Source organism: Microcebus murinus, chromosome 17 (genome assembly GCF_040939455.1).
Source record: "Microcebus murinus isolate Inina chromosome 17, M.murinus_Inina_mat1.0, whole genome shotgun sequence".
Classification (NCBI taxonomy): Eukaryota; Metazoa; Chordata; class Mammalia; order Primates; family Cheirogaleidae; genus Microcebus; species Microcebus murinus.
This window is the reverse complement of record NC_134120.1, coordinates 22,932,274-22,953,993: the sequence shown is the minus strand read 5'-3', so window position 1 is coordinate 22,953,993 and position 21,720 is coordinate 22,932,274. Positions and strand designations below refer to the sequence as shown.

At 42.5% G+C, this 21,720-nt stretch overlaps 2 protein-coding genes and 3 non-coding genes across 9 annotated transcripts; all 5 read right to left on the bottom strand.

The window, feature by feature from the left end:
* Positions 1 to 6,924: 6,924 nt before the first annotated feature.
* On the bottom strand, positions 6,925 to 11,716 carry C17H18orf32 (chromosome 17 C18orf32 homolog). Of its 4 annotated transcripts, none has more exons than XM_075993889.1 (4): positions 11,627 to 11,716; positions 11,046 to 11,191; positions 8,561 to 8,746; positions 6,925 to 7,653 (listed from the first exon to the last, which is right to left on the bottom strand). In XM_075993889.1, exons 3-4 carry the CDS (start codon positions 8,723 to 8,725, stop codon positions 7,588 to 7,590), a joined length of 231 nt encoding a protein of 76 aa, XP_075850004.1. In that variant the 5' UTR covers positions 8,726 to 8,746; positions 11,046 to 11,191; positions 11,627 to 11,716; the 3' UTR covers positions 6,925 to 7,587. The 4 variants fall into 4 exon arrangements, with proteins under 4 accessions (XP_075850004.1, XP_075850003.1, XP_012625344.1 ...); XM_075993888.1 differs by having other exon boundaries at positions 11,450 to 11,680; XM_012769890.3 differs by having other exon boundaries at positions 11,046 to 11,152; positions 11,450 to 11,680.
* Positions 11,717 to 13,292: 1,576 nt separating this feature from the next.
* Positions 13,293 to 17,043, bottom strand: RPL17 (ribosomal protein L17). 2 transcript variants are annotated; one of them, XM_012769901.2, is made up of 7 exons: positions 16,967 to 17,043; positions 16,042 to 16,094; positions 15,911 to 15,951; positions 15,165 to 15,299; positions 14,832 to 14,930; positions 13,762 to 13,953; positions 13,293 to 13,375 (listed from the first exon to the last, which is right to left on the bottom strand). In XM_012769901.2, the coding sequence occupies exons 2-7, from the start codon at positions 16,079 to 16,081 to the stop codon at positions 13,328 to 13,330; spliced, it is 555 nt and encodes a 184-aa protein (XP_012625355.2). In that variant the 5' UTR covers positions 16,082 to 16,094; positions 16,967 to 17,043; the 3' UTR covers positions 13,293 to 13,327. The 2 variants fall into 2 exon arrangements, with proteins under 2 accessions (XP_012625355.2, XP_075850002.1); XM_075993887.1 differs by lacking the exons at positions 15,911 to 15,951; positions 16,042 to 16,094; positions 16,967 to 17,043 and adding an exon at positions 15,438 to 15,456.
* LOC142861781 (small nucleolar RNA SNORD58) lies at positions 13,644 to 13,707 on the bottom strand. The gene has a single exon (XR_012912931.1). It is a non-coding gene; the product is annotated as a small nucleolar RNA SNORD58 (small nucleolar RNA).
* Positions 15,775 to 15,839, bottom strand: LOC142861779 (small nucleolar RNA SNORD58). Its single transcript, XR_012912930.1, has one exon. It is a non-coding gene; the product is annotated as a small nucleolar RNA SNORD58 (small nucleolar RNA).
* Positions 16,179 to 16,244, bottom strand: LOC142861782 (small nucleolar RNA SNORD58). Its single transcript, XR_012912932.1, has one exon. It is a non-coding gene; the product is annotated as a small nucleolar RNA SNORD58 (small nucleolar RNA).
* Positions 17,044 to 21,720: the final 4,677 nt, after the last annotated feature.

The following is a 21,720-nucleotide window of genomic DNA, read 5'->3' as shown; positions in this document are numbered from 1 at the left end:
TCTGTTCTCTTCCAGAAATACAATGACTCCCCGAGAAAAGGCGCTGCCTCTCCTATGCCTGATTCTAGTCGTGACCAAGAGCACCATCGCAACCAACATCCATCAGATCTACAACTATACATGGCAGGTAATTAATGAGACAGGAGACGTTGTTAATTCCTCCTCATGTCTCTCCGCCATTATACCATGGGATCCATTAAAAATTGACCTATGCGTATTAGCTCTTGGGGCTAGAGACCCTGCGTGGGGCCTTCCCGCACTTTTCGCCCCTCAGCCAGCTCCTCCAACGACTGACTCCTCCCCAGGCTTTTGCTCCTCGGGAGCTGGAAGCTCTGCAACGAGATATAAAGACCTTTATGTTTGCCCAGGGGCCCATCGACCTCGTACCAACAACTACCAATGTGGTTACACCCCTGACTTCTTTTGTGCTTCCTGGGGCTGTGAGACCACCGGTGATGCCTACTGGAATCCCTCCTCTTCCTGGGATTATATCACCGTCAGAAAGCAGTTTCCCCGTTGAGCTCCTTCATCCCCTTACGCCCCACAACCACCCACTGATCCTCAGTGTAACAACCAGTGGTGCAACCCCCTGTTAATTTCATTCACCGAAGCTGGAAAAAAGGCTTCTTGGGATCAGTCCAGGGGATTTGAGTGGGGGCTTAGACTTCACATATCTAGAAAAGACACTGGTCTCACATTCAAAATCAAATTAATTAAAAGCCTCCCCAGAGGTCCTACGGTTGCAATAGGTCCTAACCATGACCTACACCCACCTCGACCTCATGGTCCCTCCAGGGGCCTACCCTCCTCCCCAGCTGTGTCCCCTTTTCCATTTAGCACCCCCCTATACCAACCTACCCTACCCGAGGGGCCCCCCTCCTCTGCAAAACTAATTCTCACCTTAGTCAACGCCTCTGTCAGGACCATCCGAGAGGCCAACAATTCAAAATATCAGGAATATTGGGTATGCTACTCCCCCCGGCCTCCCTTCTATGAGGGTGTTGCTACATTTGGTAAACTATTATTTACTAACGACACCAGCAAACTCAGATGGGGCCTGGAGACCCATGATGGCCTAACACTCAGCCAAGTCACAGGCCTAGGCCTTTGCCTTCTTAGCCCAAAAATGCTTCCCCCCGCACCCTTAGAAAAAATATGTAATCAGTCAATTACTGTCGACTCCACCTTTCAGTATATTCAGGCACCTGACACCTCTTATTTTGCTTGTTCCTCCGGTCTTACCCCGTATGTAGTCACTGCAACGTTTCTTGAGCATAGAGAATATTGTGTGTTAGTCACGCTCCTCCCCAGACTCACTATACATCCTGCTGACGAATTGCTCAGACTTTGGGAACGTGGCACCACAATGCCCCGGAGAAAGAGAGAGCCCATCACGGCCATAACACTCGCAGTTGTCCTAGGCCTTGGTGCCGCAGGGGCTGGAACAGGCATAGCCTCTCTGGTCACCTCCAACCAGCAGTACCTGCAGCTCTCTGCTGCCATCAACAATGATCTCCAAGAGCTACAGCAGTAGCTGTAGCTGCTAAAGTATCTTAAAGAGTCCCTCGCTTCGCTTTCTGAGGTAGTGTTGCAAAATAGAAGGGGCCTAGACTTAGTGTTCCTCCAAGAGGGAGGTTTGTGTGCAGCACTTAAAGAAGAATGTTGCTTCTACGCAGACAAAACAGGCCTGGTAGAAGATAGCATTGAAAGAGTTAGACAAAGCCCGAGGGAACAGAGTGAAGCATGGTATCAAAATTGGTTTTCCACATCCCCCTGGCTATCCACATTGCTTCCCAGTGTCTTAGGGCCGCTTGTAGGATTTCTGTTGCTCCTCACCTTTGGGCCTTGGGCATTCAAAAAACTAACTGACTTTGTAAAGTCACAGGTGGACGCAGTCACACAAAAATCGGTCTCTGTGTTTTACCAACGGCTAGAACAAAGAGGCTCCAGAGAAGACCTCCATACAGAGTCTCCCCATACAGCCACAGAGAGTCTAAATTTTTCAAACCTTGCCTCAGACATGGAACGCAGTTGGTTCCAAAGGCTGTGGAGACGCCCATGACGGGATTATCGCGATGCCGCGTATCAGGTGCACGCCCCGCCAGCAGTGAGGTAACTCCATGACGGGAATATTGTAGGTCCATGCCCCGGCTCACACTTCATAATCAAAAGTGCCAGAGCTGGATGCCACCTACATAGCCTAAGACAGAGGCCTCACCTTCACATTGATCGTCCAATCTTATATTTGGGGTGCTGGTCGCAGAAGCCCATCGAGTAGCCTAAGACAGGCTTTCCACCAACTTATACAAATCTCCCTCATATTAATAAAGAGAGGGGGAGATGTTAGGAACCGAGGACTTTGAGGGTCTTAACCCATAAATACTCTGAGCTGTCAAAAGGTGCTTTATGGCCGTTCTGAGAAAGATCGCAAGATATCCCAGGCTTGGCGCCAGAGGCTGTTTGTGACTGATAAACCCTCCAGGCTGGCACCAGAGGCTATCTGTGATTGATAAACCCTAGGATGTTTGTAACTGATTGACCCTAAACTGTTTTTGACAGATCAACCCTAACCCCCCACTGCCCCTCCCTACTTGTTTCTGTATGCTTATAAAACCAACGAAAAACCTAGTAAAGCAGACCTTGACAACCCTTTGCTTGGTCTCGTTCCTTTCTCTCGCCCATCTCTTTCAGGCACGGTCCCCCTTGACCCCCGAGAGTAACAGAAGGTCCCTCGGGTTGGGACAATAACTGAATACCTAAAATTGGGTAATTTATAAGAAAGCAAATTTATTTCTTACAGTTATGGAGGCTGAGAAGTCCAAGGTTGGGGGACAGCATCTGGTGAGAACCTCTGCAGAGTCCCAAGGTGGGTATCACATGGTGAGGGGGCTGAGTGTGCCAACTCAGGTCTCTCTTCCTCTTATAAAGCCACCAGTCCACTCTCAAGATAACCCATTAATCCATTCATTAAGGCAGAGCCCTCATGACCCAGTCGCCTCTTAAAGGCTCCACCTCTCAATACTGCCACATTGGGGACTAAGTTTCAACATGAGTTTTGAGGGGACATTCAAACCTTAGCAGCCATAGTCTTTGCTTCTTCGTTAAGAAGCTGTTGCCATGTCAATAAATATAGTTTTGAGGATGGAAAAAGCCAGTAGCTCCCTGGGGAGGAAACCACGAGGCATCTTCCCTCTGCTTCCTTTTTGCTTGACAGTGAACCCAGAATACTTAGTCTTACAGCATTCAGCGTTAAAAGTTCTTTTCAGTCCCACCAGTCCGCCTAATGGCTCAGCATGCCAGTGATGGGCATTTTGAGGAAGTGCTGACTCACCTGTATTATCTAGGAAGGCAGTTCAGTGATGAAAATGTGACAAAGCCCAAGAGCCTTTTGGGGAGCCGTGTACAATTACCTGAGAAAATGAGCCTGACTCACCAGAAGAGACACAAAGTGTGGTTAAAATTAACGAGGCAAAAATAAGTTATTAAAAACTAGGTAAATTATATCTCCAAAAGAAGGTCAAAGAAGAAAGTAAAAGAAGGAAGAAATTTTATTTTTAAAAGAAAAAAAGCTAAAATTAAAAAGTCATGCTGCAGGTTCAGCAAAATAAAAACTTTAAAATGAGTTCACAAATACTGATTAATCCAAACTCCCCCTCTCCATTTCTGCCTGATTATTCCCAGTAAGGTATTCCTAACAATTAAGGCATTAGTAGCTTCTTAGACAAAGCAAGTTAGGACTATGACGGTGAAATCCTAGATTCCCACTTAACATATCTAAATTCTACGATCCCATTTTCTTGACTGTATTTCAGTCTTATAAAGATCAGATATGTTCATGTGTGTGAAATACCCCTGCACAGTGCCAGGTACAATGTGTTTAACAATGGCAGCTCTTACTAGAAAGGAAGCCCTGATCTATAGATCGACTGATATCAGTATTTTGGGGCAAAGGAATACTTGTGTGGTATAGAACAGCGGCTACTCTGCCTGTGGGGAACTGATAAAAGCTTTCAAGAGCTAGCTATTAAAATAAAAAATGGACAAAACAATAAATTTTTCATAAAAATAAAATATTTTTCATATATTGAATTTGAAACTGATGGGCTACAGAAAAAAAAAATGGGAATAAACCAAGAAAGACGAAGCTGTGGGATCTAGGAAACAAGAACCCCAACACAGGAAGGTGGCCAGCAAATTCCAGTGGCAAGAGAAATGCGTGGGGAGAAAAAGGTAATTAGCGACTCTAGGAAACACCATTTGTATGCGAAGGGAAATGCAGTCCCAGCACACTCTTATGATCTGCAGGGAGCAGTATGACATGCTCTCATTCTATCAGTCAGGGCGGCAGCAAGCAGATGGCACTGACAGGAAGCAGTAACCCGGTGCCAGCAGTAACAGAAATAATACCACCCCCAGGCCCAAAAGGGTGAGAAGGAGGGGTTAGGGGCAACTGAAAGGAGTGACATGGAGTTGGCTGTCTTGAGGCATAGTAACTTCAGCCTGAAGCACAGTTGGCCTGAAGAGACCCCCACAGGAAGGGAGCCAAGGAATAAAAAACACCCTACCCTCATTCTCCCTCCACCTCCTGCTGGTCAAACTCAGCAGAACCCAGAGCCTGGGAAGCCTGTTGGTGCAGTCCATACAGCTTTCTTGGGCAGAAAAGCAAAATGAAAGGGGCGGAGATTTAGATGGGCCAATAGAAGGCACCTGGAAAACTAATAATGCTATAAACACTAACGACAAGCAGAATTTCCAAAAGCATATTGGGAGGATGTGTGGGAGTAGAGTGTAAGACAGCTTTATCTCAACCATGGCGGGAAGTCAATAATGTCTAAAGTTGATAGCTCAAAAAAATCACAATATATGTGTACTATTTAGAAATAGTACACATATATGTGTACTATTAAATAAATAATAATATTTAGAGATAAATACTAAAAGCAATAGCTTAATAGGTAAAGCCCTTGGGAATTAAGGGAGCAGGGACATTATAAACCTTGCAACATTGTTTTTTTTGAGACAGAGTCTCAACTTTGTTGCCCAGGCTAGAGTGAGTGCCCTGGTGTCAGTCTAGCTCACGGCAACCTCAAACTCCTGGGCTTAAGCAATCCTCCTGCCCCAGCCTCCCAAGTAGCTGAGACTACAGGCATGCGCCACCATGCCTGGCTAATTTTTTCTAGATATTTTTAGTTGGCCAATTCATTTCTTTCTATTTTTTTTTTAGTAGAGACGGGGTCTCACTCTTGCTCAGGCTGGTTTCGAACTTCTGACCTTGAGGGATCCTCCCCCCTCGGCCTCCCAGAGTGCTAGGATTACAGGCGTGAGCCACCACGCTTGGCCTGTGAGCAGAAGCACTGCTCCCCACCTGTTTGAGTTTTTAAAAATGAAAGGCCGGGTGTAGGTGCTTATGCCTATAATCCTAGCACTATCAGAGGCTGAGGCTGGAGGGTCTCTTGAGGCCAGGAATTTGAGACCAGCCTAGGCAACATAACAAGATCCCATCTCTACAAAAAGTAGTTAGTTGAGTGTGCTGGTATGCACCTGTAGTCCTAGCACTCAGCAGGCTGAGGTGGGAGGATGCCTTGAGCCCAAGAGTTTGGGGCTGCAGTGAGCCATGATCATGCTACTGCACTCCAGTCTAAGTGACAGAGTAAGATCCTGTCTCAAAACAATAAAATTAAAAATGATATGTATGTTTAATAAAGACAAATTAATTTTAAGAAAGTTACTAGTTGGGAGGTCGGGGCAGTAAAAAAAGAGAAAGTCAGTTGCTAGAAGACTACACAAGAAACCATGTGGTTACATCCATGAAGACAGAATAAGGGAATCAGAGAAAGAACATCAACTTTTAATATGCTCTTGCATTGTTTTACTATGAACATCTGCTGTCTTTATAATGTAGCTTTTATACCTTAAAAAAATGAACGCATTAACTGAATTTAGTTGGGAATTTATCTTTTAAAAATTTTGTGTTGCCCAGGCGTGGTGGCTCACGCCTATAATCCTAGCACTCTGGGAGGCCAGGGCGGGAGGATGGCTTAAGGTCAGGAGTTCGAGACCAGCCTGAATAAGACCAAGACCTCATCTCTATTAAAAATAGAAAGAAATTAGCTGGACAACTAAAAATACATATAGAAAAAATTAGCCGGGTATGGTGGTGCATGCCTGTAGTCCAAGCTACTCGGGAGGCTGAGGCAGAAAGATCATTAGAGCCCAGGAGTTTGAGGTTGCTGTGAGGTAGGCTGACGCCACGGCACTCTAGCCCAGGCAACAGAGTCAGACTCTGTCTCAAAAAAAAAAATTTGTGTGTGTGTAGACATGCTGCCCAGGCTGGTCTTGAACTTGTGGCCTCAAGCAACCCTCTTACCTCAGCTTCCCAAAGTACTTAGATTATAGGCATGAGCCACCGTGCACAGCTGAATTTATCTTATTTCTCAGGTGGGTTGGAGCATAGAAGTTGGGACCTACTGATTAACATCAAATAAAGTCCAGAATGGACCAATGACTTGGCCAGAAACAGGGCTTACCAGAGTCTCAGTTAGGACCCAGGACTTCACTGGGGACCTAATAGCAAGAGTCTCTTCTAATCTCTCCCTGATTTAGAGAAATATGATATAAAGATACATCTCATCATCTTTGAATATTTAGAGATCCCTACACTGAAGTGAAGAAGCCAAGAGGAAAGGCCACATGGAGACCCAGGACCCCAGCCATATGAGCAAGCCCAGACCAGCAAACTACCCAGTCAAGTCACTATTGCTGAAAACCACTAAATTTTGTACTATCTAAATTTTGGAGGTCACTTTTGTCCCATCACTATCCACATACTATCAAAATATTAAAATTCTGCTTTCTGATATGGTAAAAAAAATTTCCCTTTTAAAGATTTAAATAGACTTAAAAAAAAAAAAAAAGAACCACAAGTTAAACTGTATGTTTAATACATCTGTAGGAATAGAAGGAATGCAACAAGGATTAGAATTTTATAATATACATTAGATATTTATGTAAAAGAGGTTTTCCGTTTTCTTGTATTTCCTATCTTCTCAGAGCAATAAATAGTAATTCCTACTTTCACAGACAAACTGCTTCACTGTGTTGGATAGTAGGGGATCTTTTTTTTACATCATCATCATCATCGCCCAACAATTCTACTCTTCATTTCATGGCACAGTCTCACTTAACTGTTTCAAAGTAAAACTGTGATCCACTCAAATTTGAGGAGCCCAAGAATTGAGAGTAAACAGCAGCCCAATGCATGTGCATGAAAGACCAAAGGTTTTTAAGTACTGATTTAGTAACTGAGTATCTACTGGCACAAACCTTCTATTTATTCATATTGTTAAAACGGCAATAATAGGAATGAAAGCTACATTAGTGAAAAAGGAACTCAGGAATTAGATCATTAAATATAACTAACTACATTTTAAATACAGATACCATATATTTCCTGATTAGTATCAGGTAAATATCTAACCTAACTATCCCGAATTCTGGTCTCAGTGAAAAAGGTCAGAGACAATTACAAAGAAGGTGCTTCATATTTTCAGGTCCATTTTTAAAACAAGATTCTTTGGGAAAATTGCTTTAGTCTTTCTTTTTATCAGAGATTTCTGTTGGTCCTCTTGTTGGTACTCCATTTATGTCTCCACCCTAAAATGAAAAAAGCATTTTAGGAATTATTACAACAAAAAGACTCATTATAAGAGACATACTCTTTTACAAATAGACAACAAACCAGAGTGAAAAAACTTTGCTTCGAGAAATGTGCAGGATTGCTAAATTAGTGCAAAGTTGAATCTAACAAGCACCAATATCTACAGAGTTGTGTAAATATCCATTTAAAAAAATCATTTTGTTTTTTTAAAAAAATTCTGTGATCCTGGCCAGGCGCGGTGGCTCACGCCTGTAATCCTAGCACTCTGGGAGGCCGAGATGGGCGGATTGCTCCAGGTCAGGAGTTCGAAACCAGCCTGAGCAAGAGTGAGACCCCGTCTCTACTATAAATAGAAAGAAATTAATTGGCCAACTAATATATATATAGAAAAAATGAGCTGTCCATGGTGGTGCATGCCTGTAGTCCCAGCTACTCCTCCTGCCCAGCTGGGGCAGGAGGATTGCTTGAGCCCAGGAGTTTGAGGTTGCTGTGAGCTAGGCTGACACCAAGGCACTCACTCTAGCCTGGGCAACAAAGCGAGACTGTCTCAAAAAAAAAAAAAAAAAAAAAAATTCTGTGATCCTTCCAATTAAATCTCTTAACAAAGTTATCAATCAGTGAAACTGGCTTATATGTATACCATCTCTCTCATCCATTAACTACCTACTATTATGCTTACCAGCCAGGAAATACTGGTTATCATATCTTGGCATAAGGCAGGGAACTAATGTATTAATCACAGGCCTAGTTTAAAACCATAGTTTAAGCCAAATGTTAATTACTTAGATTGAGACAAATTACTGAAGCTTCTTGTTTCAAAAACTTGCCTTTTCAAAATCCAAGTGTTTTACCTGAGAACTACCCCTTTCCCCACCCTTATTCAAGGTATTTGAATGTTCTTACCTTACAGTCTACTTTGCCTTTATTTTTATCACTGGATTCTTGTACAGCTTTTCCAGGCCATATACGACTAACAAAAGGGGAAATCAGAGGGTATATGTATGGCTCCAGGAATTTTTTGTAGACCCAGAGCAGAACTGGAATGACAATACAAGGAATGCACACCATTGTCCCAGGCTTGAGCTCCTACTGTTAAAGAAAAAAATTAGTTCATCACAAAGTAATGAATTTACCTAGATTAAGATATCTAAAAGGACCAATTTTTACAGTGAAGGAAAAACTTAAAACATATCATTTGCTAAAAGCAAGAGTTTATTAAATAAAAATGCTATCTGTGAGGTAAAAACATAATAGGTAGAAATAATAGTGAAGTGCCTGCTTCCAAACCTTTCCAATCACTGCTCCCTAATTATAAATAAATGTGATGATACTAGAAAGACACCAACACTTGGTAGGTGCTAGGCAGTTTACACTTATCAATTCATTTAATTCTCAAAACACCCAGTGAGGCTGGGTGCCTTTGCTATTTCCATTTACAGATTTAAAAAACGCCTGGCGAGGTGGCTCACGCCTGTAATCCTAGCACTCTGGGAGGCTGAGGCGGGCGGATTGCTCAAGGTCAGGAGTTCAAAACCAGCCTGAGCAAGAGTGAGACCCCGTCTCTACAATAAATAGAAAGAAATTAATTGGCCAACTGATATATATATATATATATAGAAAAATTAGCCGGGCATGGTGGCACATGCCTGTAGTCCCAGCTACTCGGGAGGCTGAGGCAGAAGGATTGCTTGAGCCCAGGAGTTTGAGGTTGCTGTGAGCTAGGCTGACGCCACGGCACTCACTCTAGCCTGGACAACAAAGCGAGACTCTGTCTCAAAAAAAAAAAACAAAAAACAAACAAAAAAAAAAAACAAAGGCACAAAAACTTTAAACTTAATATTACAACTTACACTCCATTTAAAGTGTGGAGCAGACTTAGTGTAAGTTAACTCCCAAGTCCCAATCTTCAGGGACTGACAATATCAATTAGCCAAACCTACAATGCTGAAGGCAAATCCAAAATATGAAACTTACCAATATATTACTTTGGAAGGCCTCTAGGCTGCAAATCAGCTGACCCAGCTGATGTTTCCCAGGCAACAACTGTCCTTTGCTATACTTTGCTTTTATTTTTAAGGGCATAATTAAAGGTGTGCGGAGTAATAAAAATTTTATTTAACATTATCGTACAAGTAAATCATCCATTTCAAAAAATTAACGCCTCTAATTTCTTTGATGATTAGAAATTATTATGCCAAAAGGCCTTTTAAATTTAAAAGAAGTTTTAATCTCTTAAAAAGTAGGATGGAAGGCCTTAAAAAGAAACTATAGAACAGTGCATAAGGCATAATCCAGGATGTTAAAATTTCTTATTTTTAAAATATTGTAAATTAAGTAGTATTTGTTGGCAAATGAGTCAGCACCATTACTACACTAAGGCAATTTTTATGTAATTCACAATATGAGTGAACTCAATCTGAATGTGGCTTTGAAACGAATTACAAACAAGAACTATAAACAAATAAAAATGTAAATTTACATCAAGCCAGCTATTTTGCAAAGGATTCATAATTGGACTCTGACACAACCCCTGGTTAAATTACAATAACAATCTAAGAATTCACTGAAATAATTGGTCCCAAAAAGTTAAAGAACATATTCTCCAATTAAAATAAGCCAAATAAGCAGTGAGTCGTTTTCAGTATTTTTCGAGTTATCATTATTTTTGGCTACAGATGTTTACAATCTGATCTGAAGAGAGTTCAGAGGTGATTAGGTAGAGGTCCTGCACCCTCACAGCAGTTAAGCTGAGTTTGGCTGGGAGCTACCAGTTACCTGGATTTGAGACTTGCTTTCACACTTTCTTAATGGTGTTTTTGGGAAAGGTATTTAATCAGACTGTACCTTAATTTCCTCATGTGTAAAATTAAGACAATAATAGTATCTATCTCATTAGGATGTAGTGTACAGTGTCTTCATATAAAGTCCTATATAAATATTACATAGGGGGAAAAATCCAAAAGTTGTGACCTGTTCAAAGTTCACACATAGGTAACTAAGTAACTACATTATTCCCAGTTCGTTTTCTAGCTCAATGCTGTAGACTTTTCCTCTTCAAAACCAACTAAACACCTTCAAAACAAGTGGGCAATACTAACCAGTACTAGGTTAAGTTGGTGACTGGCAATCTCTCCATCATAAAGATAATCGTTGTGTTTTCAGTAAGTTCATAGAAATTATGTTGTAAATAAAACTCTCAAGAACAAATACTAATTACTTATGCCACAATTATGGCTGCTAGAAAGCTTTTTAGCTCTCTTCAGAATGAAGCTACTTGTATTTTATCGCTTCATCCTGACTTTTTGATAAGATACTTTACTTCATATACGTAGAAATTGTGTTAGAAAAGTCCAGAAGGTGGCTAGGAGAGATTCATTATTTTAGTTACCTTCTCCAAGCCAGCAAATCGAGGAAAATGGATAAAAATTGTTGCTGAGGAATCTTCTTTCACTCGATTCAGTCCGAGACAATGGAACGAGGAACACGCTAGAGGCTCTATCCGAGATAGGGCAGGTAAGCAGGAGGGCCGCCTCTCTAGGTAACCCAGTTCAGCCGATCATGTCAGTGGAGACACAGGGAGCGGGGACAGGTTGAGGCAAAGAAAACGTAGATAAGGTCCCAAGGTGAGGATCACAAAAGGGAGTGAAACCGACAATACGAGGCCAAGGGAAAGAACGGACATAAAGGAGAGGAGCGGCGGAGCGGAGGTGCCGAGGGCAGGTGGACGAAGGACGGGGTCCGGGAAAGGGCGAGGGAGGCCGGTGGAGGCACGCGTTTGGGAGCGGGGTGTACCGTGAGAGCCGAGCCGGGCGTCCCCGGAGAGTGCAGGCGGCCGCGACGCGCCCAGCAGGGCAGAGCGGACAACCGCGCCGGCCTGGAGGCTGCCGAGCAGCTACAAAGCGCCGCGGGAGCGCCGAGGCCAGAGCCCACTCCCGGCCCCTAGCCCGGGCCCACCCCAGCCCCGCTCACCGGCGACTGCGAAGCACAAATGACAACGTCCGCACTTCCGGAGGGAGGGACGAGCCACAGCTGGGCCAATAGGCGCCCGCACAGAGTGACAAAGGCACGCCTGCGTCAGCCCGAGGTCGCACGGCACGTAGGGCGACGCCCGGGAGGGCCGGGGGGAGGGGTTTCCGGCGCCGCGGCCCGCGGGGATTCACGTTTCCCAGGCACCCGCCTCTAAGACCAGCTCCGAGAAGAAAATCCGAGCTACGCCCAGGCCTAGAGCGCGGAGCTTAGCATTCTTTAGAGGGCTGTGCGGAAGGCTCACCACCCGCGGGAAAGCATACACCACTGGCGCGATAGACTGTCCTCAGATGCAGTTGTGGTTAAGCTATTCGCTCCGTTATAAATATCTTAAATCCAACAGTAGAAGAAACTAAAGTCAGCCGTAGACATCAGTGCATAAAAGCTATAGACATATACAGGGTGTTTCCATAAAGAAAAAACTAATGAATATTTTGTAAGCGTACATTTAGCTACAACTTCCCATATCCCTTATGTATGGGGACTTTTGGGACACCCTGTAGATGGAAATTGGAAAGCATTGCCAAGGTCGTGTATAAATCGGAGCCCTCATACACTACAGGTGGAAACTTAAATTGTGCAGCCTCTTTAATAATGTCTGACAGTCCCCCACGTTTACTGAAACTACCACATGAAATAGCAATTTCACCGGAATATATACCAAAGAAAAATGAAAACGTTTTTACACAAAGGCTCACAGCTTCTGCTTTTGTAATACTAAAAACCAAACTCTTTAGTTCACCAATTGATAAACTGACAGTCTGAACATCATTAATCCAAGAAACTCCAAAATCTGTAACTTTTTAAGCACGGACACGACACTCATTGGAGCATTACAGATTCAGGGTGCTCAACCCACATTTCAATACACTAGATTATTCTGCAATCAAAAAGTCTAATTCTGTTGCCCAGGCTAGAGTGCCAAGGCATCAGCTTAGCTCACAGCAATCCTCCTGCCTCAGCCTCCCGAGTAGCTGGGACTACAGGCATGTGCCACCATGCCCAGCTCATTTTTTCTATTTATTTTTAGTTGTCCGGCTAATTTCTATTTTTAGTAGAGAGGGAGTCTCACTCTTGCTCAGGCTGGTCTTGCCTGAGCTCAAATGATTCTCTGGCCTCAGCCTCCGAGAGTGATAGGATTACAGGTGAGCCACCGTACCCAGCCCAATGTTTTTTTTTTTTTTTGAGACAGAGTCTCACTTTTGTTGCCCAGGCTAGAGTGAGTGCCGTGGCGTCAGCCTAGCTCACAGCAACCTCAAACTCCTGGGCTCAAGTGATCCTCCTGCCTCAGCCTCCCAAGTAGCTGGGACTACAGGCATGTGCCACCATGCCCGGCTAATTTTTTGTATATATATTTTTAGTTGGTCAATTAATTTCTTTCTATTTTTAGTAGAGACGGGGTCTCGCTCAGGATGGTTTCGAACTCCCAACCTCGAGCAATCTGCCTTCCTTGGCCTCCCAGAGTGCTAGGATTACAGGCGTGAGCCACCGCGCCCGGCCTGGCCCAATGTTTTTTAATGGCAAAGTAATCTGCGCCTCTAAGAAAACTCATTCGATCCATCTTGTGAAGACATGTCAAAAAAGTTTGCTAATAAAGACAATCAACATCTTTTTACTGTTATTTTCATTTATTTTATGTTACATCTATTCCCGTGCCATAAGTTTTTGTTTCTTGAGTTTCTTCTGGGATATCTGGGGAAAAACAAAAATAAAAAGATTAAGCGTCTTACAAAAATCCACACTACATCTTCAAGATAGTTTATGTGGAAGACTGGGCACAGGAAGCCCAGTTGTAAAGGACCAAGGCAGAAAAAGGACAGAAAATAAATACTTAAATGATAAAAGGAGAAGCTAAACTCATTTGGTAAGAAGAGAATATTAATCATCAGATTTTGGGATAGGGGAGGAGGGCTCATTTGGGGGACGTATGAATTGGCTATGTACATCTAGGTGGGGCCAGGTTGCTCAGAATAGTTTTCTTTCATGGTTATTCCAAAGGTGTCCTAAGATAGTCATCATAGCAACCACCAATCTTTCTAATACCACACACAAACAAAACCAAGCAACTACGAATTTACCTTTTTCTTCTGTGCAACCTCCTCTTCTGGTTTTGGAACAATTTGTTCCTTTTCAGTGAGGATCATCTCGATGTGGCAGGGGGAACTCATGTATGGATTAATCCGACCATGAGCTCTGTAAGTTCGGCGACGCATCTTGGGTGCTTTGTTCACCTGGATATGCTCAATGACCAGAGAATCTACATCCAAACCCTGATAAGAGGGGAGGGAGAACAAAATCAAATAACACCTTGAATTATCTTAACACCACAAACTACCATTGGTAAATACTATTCCTAACCTTGCCCTAATGAATCATTTTTGGAAAGCAATCCTTTAAGACTTAGAACAGCTTATTTGTTCAAGCAGTTGTCTGCTTTCACCTTTAAGTGTCTAAATCACCACCAAACTCAGTGTGCTAAATCATGTTGTTTACGAGTGGCCTTCCTGAAGGTCATTAAAGAGGGGTGAAGAATTGAGGAGCAAGGAAGAGCCAAATTCCAAGATTGAGTTTGGAATGAATTCTGATGATCAATAGATTATGGCAGCATGGCTTAGAAGGCAGAAGTTTGGAGCCAGACAGACAAAAACTAATTCCAGTTCTGGCCCAGATCTTCAAATGCAAAAATAATGGCTAATACTCCAAAAGGAAAAGCACTTGTTTTGTTAATTACATCATCATTTTAACCTATATCCGAAAATATAACATCTCTCCACAAGGAATATAGGCAATAAACCACATTAACCACGGCTAAAGCAATCATTTTCATAATTAACCATACAACCAAAAAGGTGCATGGCCCAAGAAAGGCTACAAACCCTTGGGGTAAAAAGGAGAAAAAAAACTTTTTAAAGCTCTGGGGGGATAAGGGAAACACTAAGCATTGGTGTTAAACAGACTATAGGCCATACTTCTGGAAATCTACAGACAAAATTTGGTTCCATGGAGACCGCAGGAAGAAATGCAAAAAACAATTTTTCAAATGAGAGCTAACTACTAAGAGAGCAAGACAATCTAGGATATAAATCTAAACAGCAACATTAATTAACCATCCAAGTCGTGCAATTAAGGATGTTAATGGTTTGGGTACCTTAAGTTCAGCATTACTCTCTGCATTTTTAAGCATGTGCAGCAAAAATTCAGCACTCTTCTTGGGCCACCGACCCTGTGTCCAGCCCCACTGTTTGGCCTGAAAGAGAAGGGAGGTAATTAGTCATTTTCTCTGACTTAATTAACATTAGAACAAAGATCAATATATTTTATCCAACATCAAGGTGTCTTTCATGGTTAATCCAAAAGTGTCCTCAGACTGTCATCCTAACAACCAGAAAGAACCTAATAAAGGCAGATCTTAGCCATTCTTACCCTATCAACCACTTCTCCACACAATCTGTCTTTTCAAATGGCAATTAAAAAGTCTCACCTGGGCACACCTACCAACTCCACCATTGTAACGTCGGAATGGTACACATTGTTTCTTTAAAGTGACATCTTTCAGATACTTGGTGGCTTTTCGTATATGCATACCCTTGATGGCCTGGGCAGTTTCACGAGTGTTCTAAGTATGAACAATAAAAAGTGCTGGTTAGCCATGCCAAAGTTTTATTATCTAAAATGTAAACATTAAGTTTTAAGATCTTCAAAATACCTATCAGTTAAAACCTCCTATTGTTTTTTATAGAGACAAGGATCTCACCATGTCACCCAGGCTGGTCTTGAACTCGGCCTCAAGAAACCCTCCTTCCCACCTAGGTCTCCCCAAGTGCTGTGAGTCACTGTGCCCTTTCTGTATTTGAGAGATGAGATGATAAAATCTAAGAACCAGGGTGACTTCATTTGAGGCTCAATAAGATTAATCCTACATCTCTATTCACTAAATAAATGGTGTAATTTCACCATCTTGTAATTACAATTTTGTGTCCTGTATCTGCACAAATAGGTTCTCAAATAGTTCTCTGGTAGTTTTACTCAATTCCACAAATCCTAAATCAAAGAGCTCATTATTATCAATAATTAGTGTCTAAAAAGAGGTAGCTGCTCAGAATTCATTAATTTTCATGGTAAATCCAAAGGTGTCCTAAGAAAGACATCACTGCAGCTAGCTTTGTAGAATGGTAAGAAATACTGAACATTGTAGACTCATTTAGATCATAACTATGATTCACACACCTTGAAGTGAACACGAAGATTTGAACCTCTTGACTTGCATGCTAGAAAATAAATACGTTTTGGTTAATTTTGGGTTTTTTATTATGCCTACTCCCAAATAGGAAATACGTATTTATCTCCTGTTCACTTACATTTTGTGGGATTTTCTGGGTCAAGTGAATAGCGAACCATTTTCACGAATCACCTGGAATGGAGGGAGCAGAGCATAATTATGTCAATAATATATTTATAATCATCAATGCAGTTTAAATTAAGAATGCCACCCACAGCTGCTCAGAGAGTAGTTGTTTTCATGATTAATCCAAAGGTGTCCTAAGAAATACCATCATCGCAGCCATCCTTTTCCCAACCAAATGTTTCCTTTCCCTTTGCACCTACCAGAACTACAAGCAGTGCTTACACACAACTAGCAGCACGTCTTCAAGCCCTTTCTCCTCCCTTTGGAAGTATACCATCCAACCCCGGATCCTCCAGGCGTAAAATGACGACGCATTAGCATGGCAAACTCAACTACAACCCTCTAAACACGCTCCATCGCTACAGAAACCCACTTTACTCACGCAACTAGACAAGCAATGCAGCCTTTCCACACGATAGACTTCTGCGCTATTGCCCACGTTAAGAAACATCGAATATGCAGCACTTTTGTTGAAATGAGTAAAGCCTCGATCCATCTTTACTTTATTCCCCCCAAAACTTTTTCCCGTTGCTGCCACAAACGTGCCGCGTACTCGGCTACCACTCACCGCGAGACGCTGGACCTCCGGAGTCGGAGTCAGCAAGAAAACAGGCCGCCCGTGCACCCGCCAGGGGAGCCCTGCTGACCCCACTCCCGCCCATCGCGTCGCTCTGAGGGACGTAGAGGCCTGCAGGCCGCGGCATGAAATCGGGCGTCCGCCACATCCCTCTACTAAAGAAAACACCGCCTCTAGCGAGGAATCAGTAGCCGTGGGAGTTCTCCTCCCGGGGACCTCGAAATCGGTGCCCCTCAGGCCTCGATGGCAGAGATGAACGGACGATTGAGCGCTCAGAGTAACGACGAAGAGACACACTCACCTCAGGCCGCTTGAGGGGAAGAGGAAGAGCGGTGGCTTCTGGGAGAATTCATGAGAACTCGATCTCTCGCGAGAATTCCAGCCCAAGAAACGAGATCTGAGGAAGGGAGGAGGGCGGAGGAGAAAGGGAGTGTGGAATATGTTTCAAGAACGTCTGGAAACGAATTGCCTCCTTAGAGACTGTCTCAAAATTCTTTTTTTAATCCAAAAATAAAGTTATGGATTTTATATACCAGTCGATTAAAAAATTAAAAGCAGGCTTGTACTTCTAGGAGAGGGCCACGTATTATTAGATATGGAGATATTTTATTTAATCGACAACATTCGTGAGATTATGTAATCAGAAACCCCTGAAAGTGGTTTGTAAAGGGGCTGTTGAAAAGATGAAAGGATGGGATGTAATTATGTTAATCAGGAAATTCTCAGGATGAGAATTTCACCCTATCAATTGAAGGTGAAGGGTCTGTTCAATATGCTCCTTATTTCCCATTGCCATTTTTTAGATCTTCTTCATCTGGTAGAAAAAACCCTTTGGCATTCTCTTTTGTTTCTTCTTTACCCATTTCATCTACTCCTGGCAGTCAGTAGTGGTTTTAGCACTTAGCTTTAGGTATTCTCTTTCAATGTGCCATCACCATAGGCAGCTCAAACTCTCCGTGGACTGTTTAAATGTATTATATGTATAGATATAATATTCCCTTCAATATGTTTATTTTTTGTTTAAATTTTGTACTTATTGTTTACAATATTTATTATATTAACTAACACAACATTGAGCTACTAATAGAGTTAATCTTTAGCAAGCAGTTTATTGTTCATTCATCTACTCAATGAATATTTATGGAACACTTATTTATGCCTTCCATTGTTCTAGCTGATGGGCTATAACAGGCACTAGGAGAGTCCCTAAACTCGGGAGCCTGTAGTCTTGGGGTGATGGTAGGGATGGAGGGATAGGGGACCAGGGGATAAACAGTTAATTAGAATACAAGTATGAAACTGCTAAAGTGGGCATGAACATTGAGGATCATATTAGAGGCATTTAAAGGGGAAACTTCTCCTAACCTTAGGGTAGAAAAGCCTCCTTGAGAAGGTGCATAGCAGCTGGGCCAGGAATGACCAGAAGGAGTTAGCTGACCACAGCAATAACGGGTGGGGTAATGATTATTCTTGCCTGCAGGAAAGTTCCATTATGGGGATTGAAGGTGTTCAGATTCCTTTTTGGGTACCTGTGGGGGCAGATAAGGGTGAGAGGGGAATCTAACCTTGAGGGATACTAAAAAAAAAAAAAAAAAAAAAAGTTTTAAATAGTTTTAAATTTCTTCTAAGGTTAATGAGAGAATTTAGAAAGGGTTTGAGCCTTTGAGGGATGGGGGTGGGAATGTTGGTGTCTTGATCAGATTCACTTTTGAAGGATCATTCTGCCCAGAGGCATTTGGATGCCACAAGGGCAAGACCAGAGAACGCAAAAGAGGGTGGTGGCCTGACTGGTAAGATTCAGTTAACTTTAAATTTAGAGGGGTGGATGAATTCAAAAGTCTTTAGGAAAAGTAACAGGATTTCATGATTGTAAGTCGTAAAGGTTGGTAGCTGTGCAACTTCACCTCCCCTTTCTGCGACTCTTCTCGGGGACCAGGCTGCCCAGGTCTCCTTGTTGAACTGGTAGCACATCTTCTCCTGCCTCTTTTAGAGCAAAGGAAAATTAGCTTGATGGATGACGCCTCCCAGAGAGGCACTTTTTTACTGCATGGAAAGGAAAAGCAAATTAGATGGAAAGGAAAAGAAGAAGGAAATTTGCTATAAGAAGAATTTCCCACATAAGCAGTTGAGGAGGTGTTAGGGTTCAGAGTCGTGCTAGAAGAGGACCTTTCCTGCCGACCTCAGATGACACCACTGTTGAAAGCAGAATCAGGCCATCTAGGTGAGAGCAGGAGACCCCTAATTCTCTCAGAGACCATCTTCAGAGAACAAGGAGGTAGGCCAGAACCTCGAGTAGGGCTCTTTAGAGTATGTAGGCTTAATGAGGCCCTTGGAATTTATTATAATCTGCGTGGAAAACCATTGAATGGCTTTAGGCAGGAAAGGGACATGATGAGATTTACACTTTATTTTATTTTATTTTATTTTTTTTGAGATAGAGTCTCGCTTGTTGACCAGGCTAGAGTGAGTGCCGTGGCGTCAGCCTAGCTCACAGCAACCTCAATCTCCTGGGCTCAAGCAATCCTTCTGCCTCAGCCTCCCGAGTAGCTGGGACTACAGGCATGCGCCACCATGCCCAGCTAATTTTATATGTATATTAGTTGGCCAATTAATTTCTTTCTATTTATAGTAGGGACGGGGGTCTTGCTCTTGCTCAGGCTGGTTTCGAACTCCTGACCTCAAGCAATCCTCCCGCCTCAGCCTCCCAGAGTACTAGGATTACAGGCGTGAGCCACCGCGCCTGGCTGAGATTTACACTTTAAACTAAACAAATGTCCTTGACTGCGGAGAGGAAAGAGGGGAACTGGAGAGGTCCGCCAAGGTTCTTGCAAAAGGTAGTGATAGCTTGGACCAGGCTGGTCACAGTGGAGATGGCGACAAGGAGACAGATTCAGGGGATCTCTTGGAGGTAGAGCCAATGGAACTTCGAGGTGGATTGGATAGGACACGTGAGGGAACTACAGTAATCCGGGATGGCTCCTAGGTTGTTGCCTTGAGCCTAGGGGGCAACAAAGAGCCCTCTGTGTGGGCATATAAAACTTTCTAAAAAATTTTAATTTATAAAATTTTGAAACACACAGAAGTAGAGGGAGAATAACTGAATGAACCTACAGGTGCCCATACTAATCTTCACAGTAGTCAACGTTTTGTCTTTTTGTTTCATCTGTCCTTTCCTCCCTACCCAGCTCCCATCACCTTCCCTGCCCCATCTCTCCATCCCCCACTTTTTTGCATAAGTACTTTTAAGCAAATCCTAATCATTTCATTTGTAAGTACTTCAATATATATCTCTATTGGATAAGGATTTCCTCTCCTTCCTGTTCTTCTTCCTCTTCCCTTTTCCTCCTTCACTCTCCCCCTCCCCTTCTTTCCTCCTTCCATAAACACTATAGCATTATCATACCTAAAACAATAATAACACCAACAACAATGCCTTAATATAGCTCATATCCTAGTTTGTGATCAATTTTCTCAGTCTCAAAAATTCCCTTATAATTTGTTCAAATTAGGATCCAGGTAAGATCCAAATATCCTATTTCTTAGATAGGTCTGTCATCTCATTTTAAATCTGTAACTGTTTCTCCTGATACTCTGCTTGTAACGTTCCTACCCACCACCCATGCCAACATTTGTGGAAGAGATTGGATCATTTGTCATGCAGAATTCACACATTTCAGGATTTGGCTAATGGCATCCTTACAGTGACATTCAACCTTTTCCGCTATCCTTCAAGTTTCCTGGAAATATATCTTAAAGCTTGATCAGATTCAGTTTAATTTTTTTGGCAAAAAAAAAATCAACTTAATAGGTGGCACTGTGTATTTCCTATCGCATCCTGCCAAGATGACAAAAGAAACACTCAGAGCAGTCTAAGCTGTATGAAGTAAGCAAAATTTATCTAGCCCAGAGAGGTGAGTCAGGGACTTCATTCTTGTCCCCCCTCCCCCACCTATGCCTAGGGGGCATTGTTTAAAAACCTTTTGTTCTCTTTGCTGTAGCTGTAGTTTTCTGACTAGCTGCCTCATCTATCATCTTTTTTGTTTGTTTGTTTGTTTTGCCTCACAGTTACCATAGCAGTTGAATTCCATCACCTAGTATCTTCTCTGCACTGGAATTTGGGTACAAAGAACAATGTAGAGCCAATCAACAGCTTATTTTAACGTAAATTCTTGGTATACAATTTCTTGTAAATTCTTGTTATTTTAACGTAAATTCTTGCTATACAATTTAGGAACTGCCTATTTTTTCTTCCTTTAAAAACCTACTTGTGAGTCTCCACCCTCCTCTTTTGCCAGCAAATTAATAATACTCCTCCTCAAAAACAAAAACAAAAAACCCACTTATAACTGCTACTAACTGAAGTGTATATTCGGGACAACTTGAATCTTTGATCCTGGGTTGCAGCCCTCAAACTTGGTGCAAATAAACTCTCCACTTACACTAATTTCGCCTCAGTTTTTTCTTTTTAAGTCAACAAGGATGTACATAATGTCATCTGATTGTCTCATTTGTACGGATATCAAGATGGGCAAGCCAGTTCTGGACTTGGCAGTGTGATCCCTTTATTTTAAAGTTCCACATCAGCTTTTCATCTAATGGCTTTAGTAGCTACTGAAGTTCATTGCCTAGATCCGTTATTTCATCAGGTGTTGAAAAACAGTGACTTTTTTCTATATATTATTCTGTCAGCATTTTTTCTTTTTTGAGACAGTCTTCACTTTGTTGCCCAGGATAGAGTGAGTGCCATGGTGTCAGCCTAGCTCACAGCAACCTCAATCTCCTGGGCTCAAGTGTTCCTACTGCCTCGGCCTCCCGAGTAGCTGGGACTGTAGGCATGTGCCACCATGTCCAGCTAATTTTTTTTGTATATATATTTTTAGTTGGTCAATTAATTTATTTCTATTTTTAGTAGAGATAGGGTCTCGCTCAGGCTGGTTTCGAACTCCTGACCTCGAGCGATCTGCCCGCCTCGGCCTCCCAGAGTGCTAGGATACAGGTGTGAGCCACCACGCCTGGCCGCATTTTTTCTTTTCTGCGATAAATACTGTAGGAGAA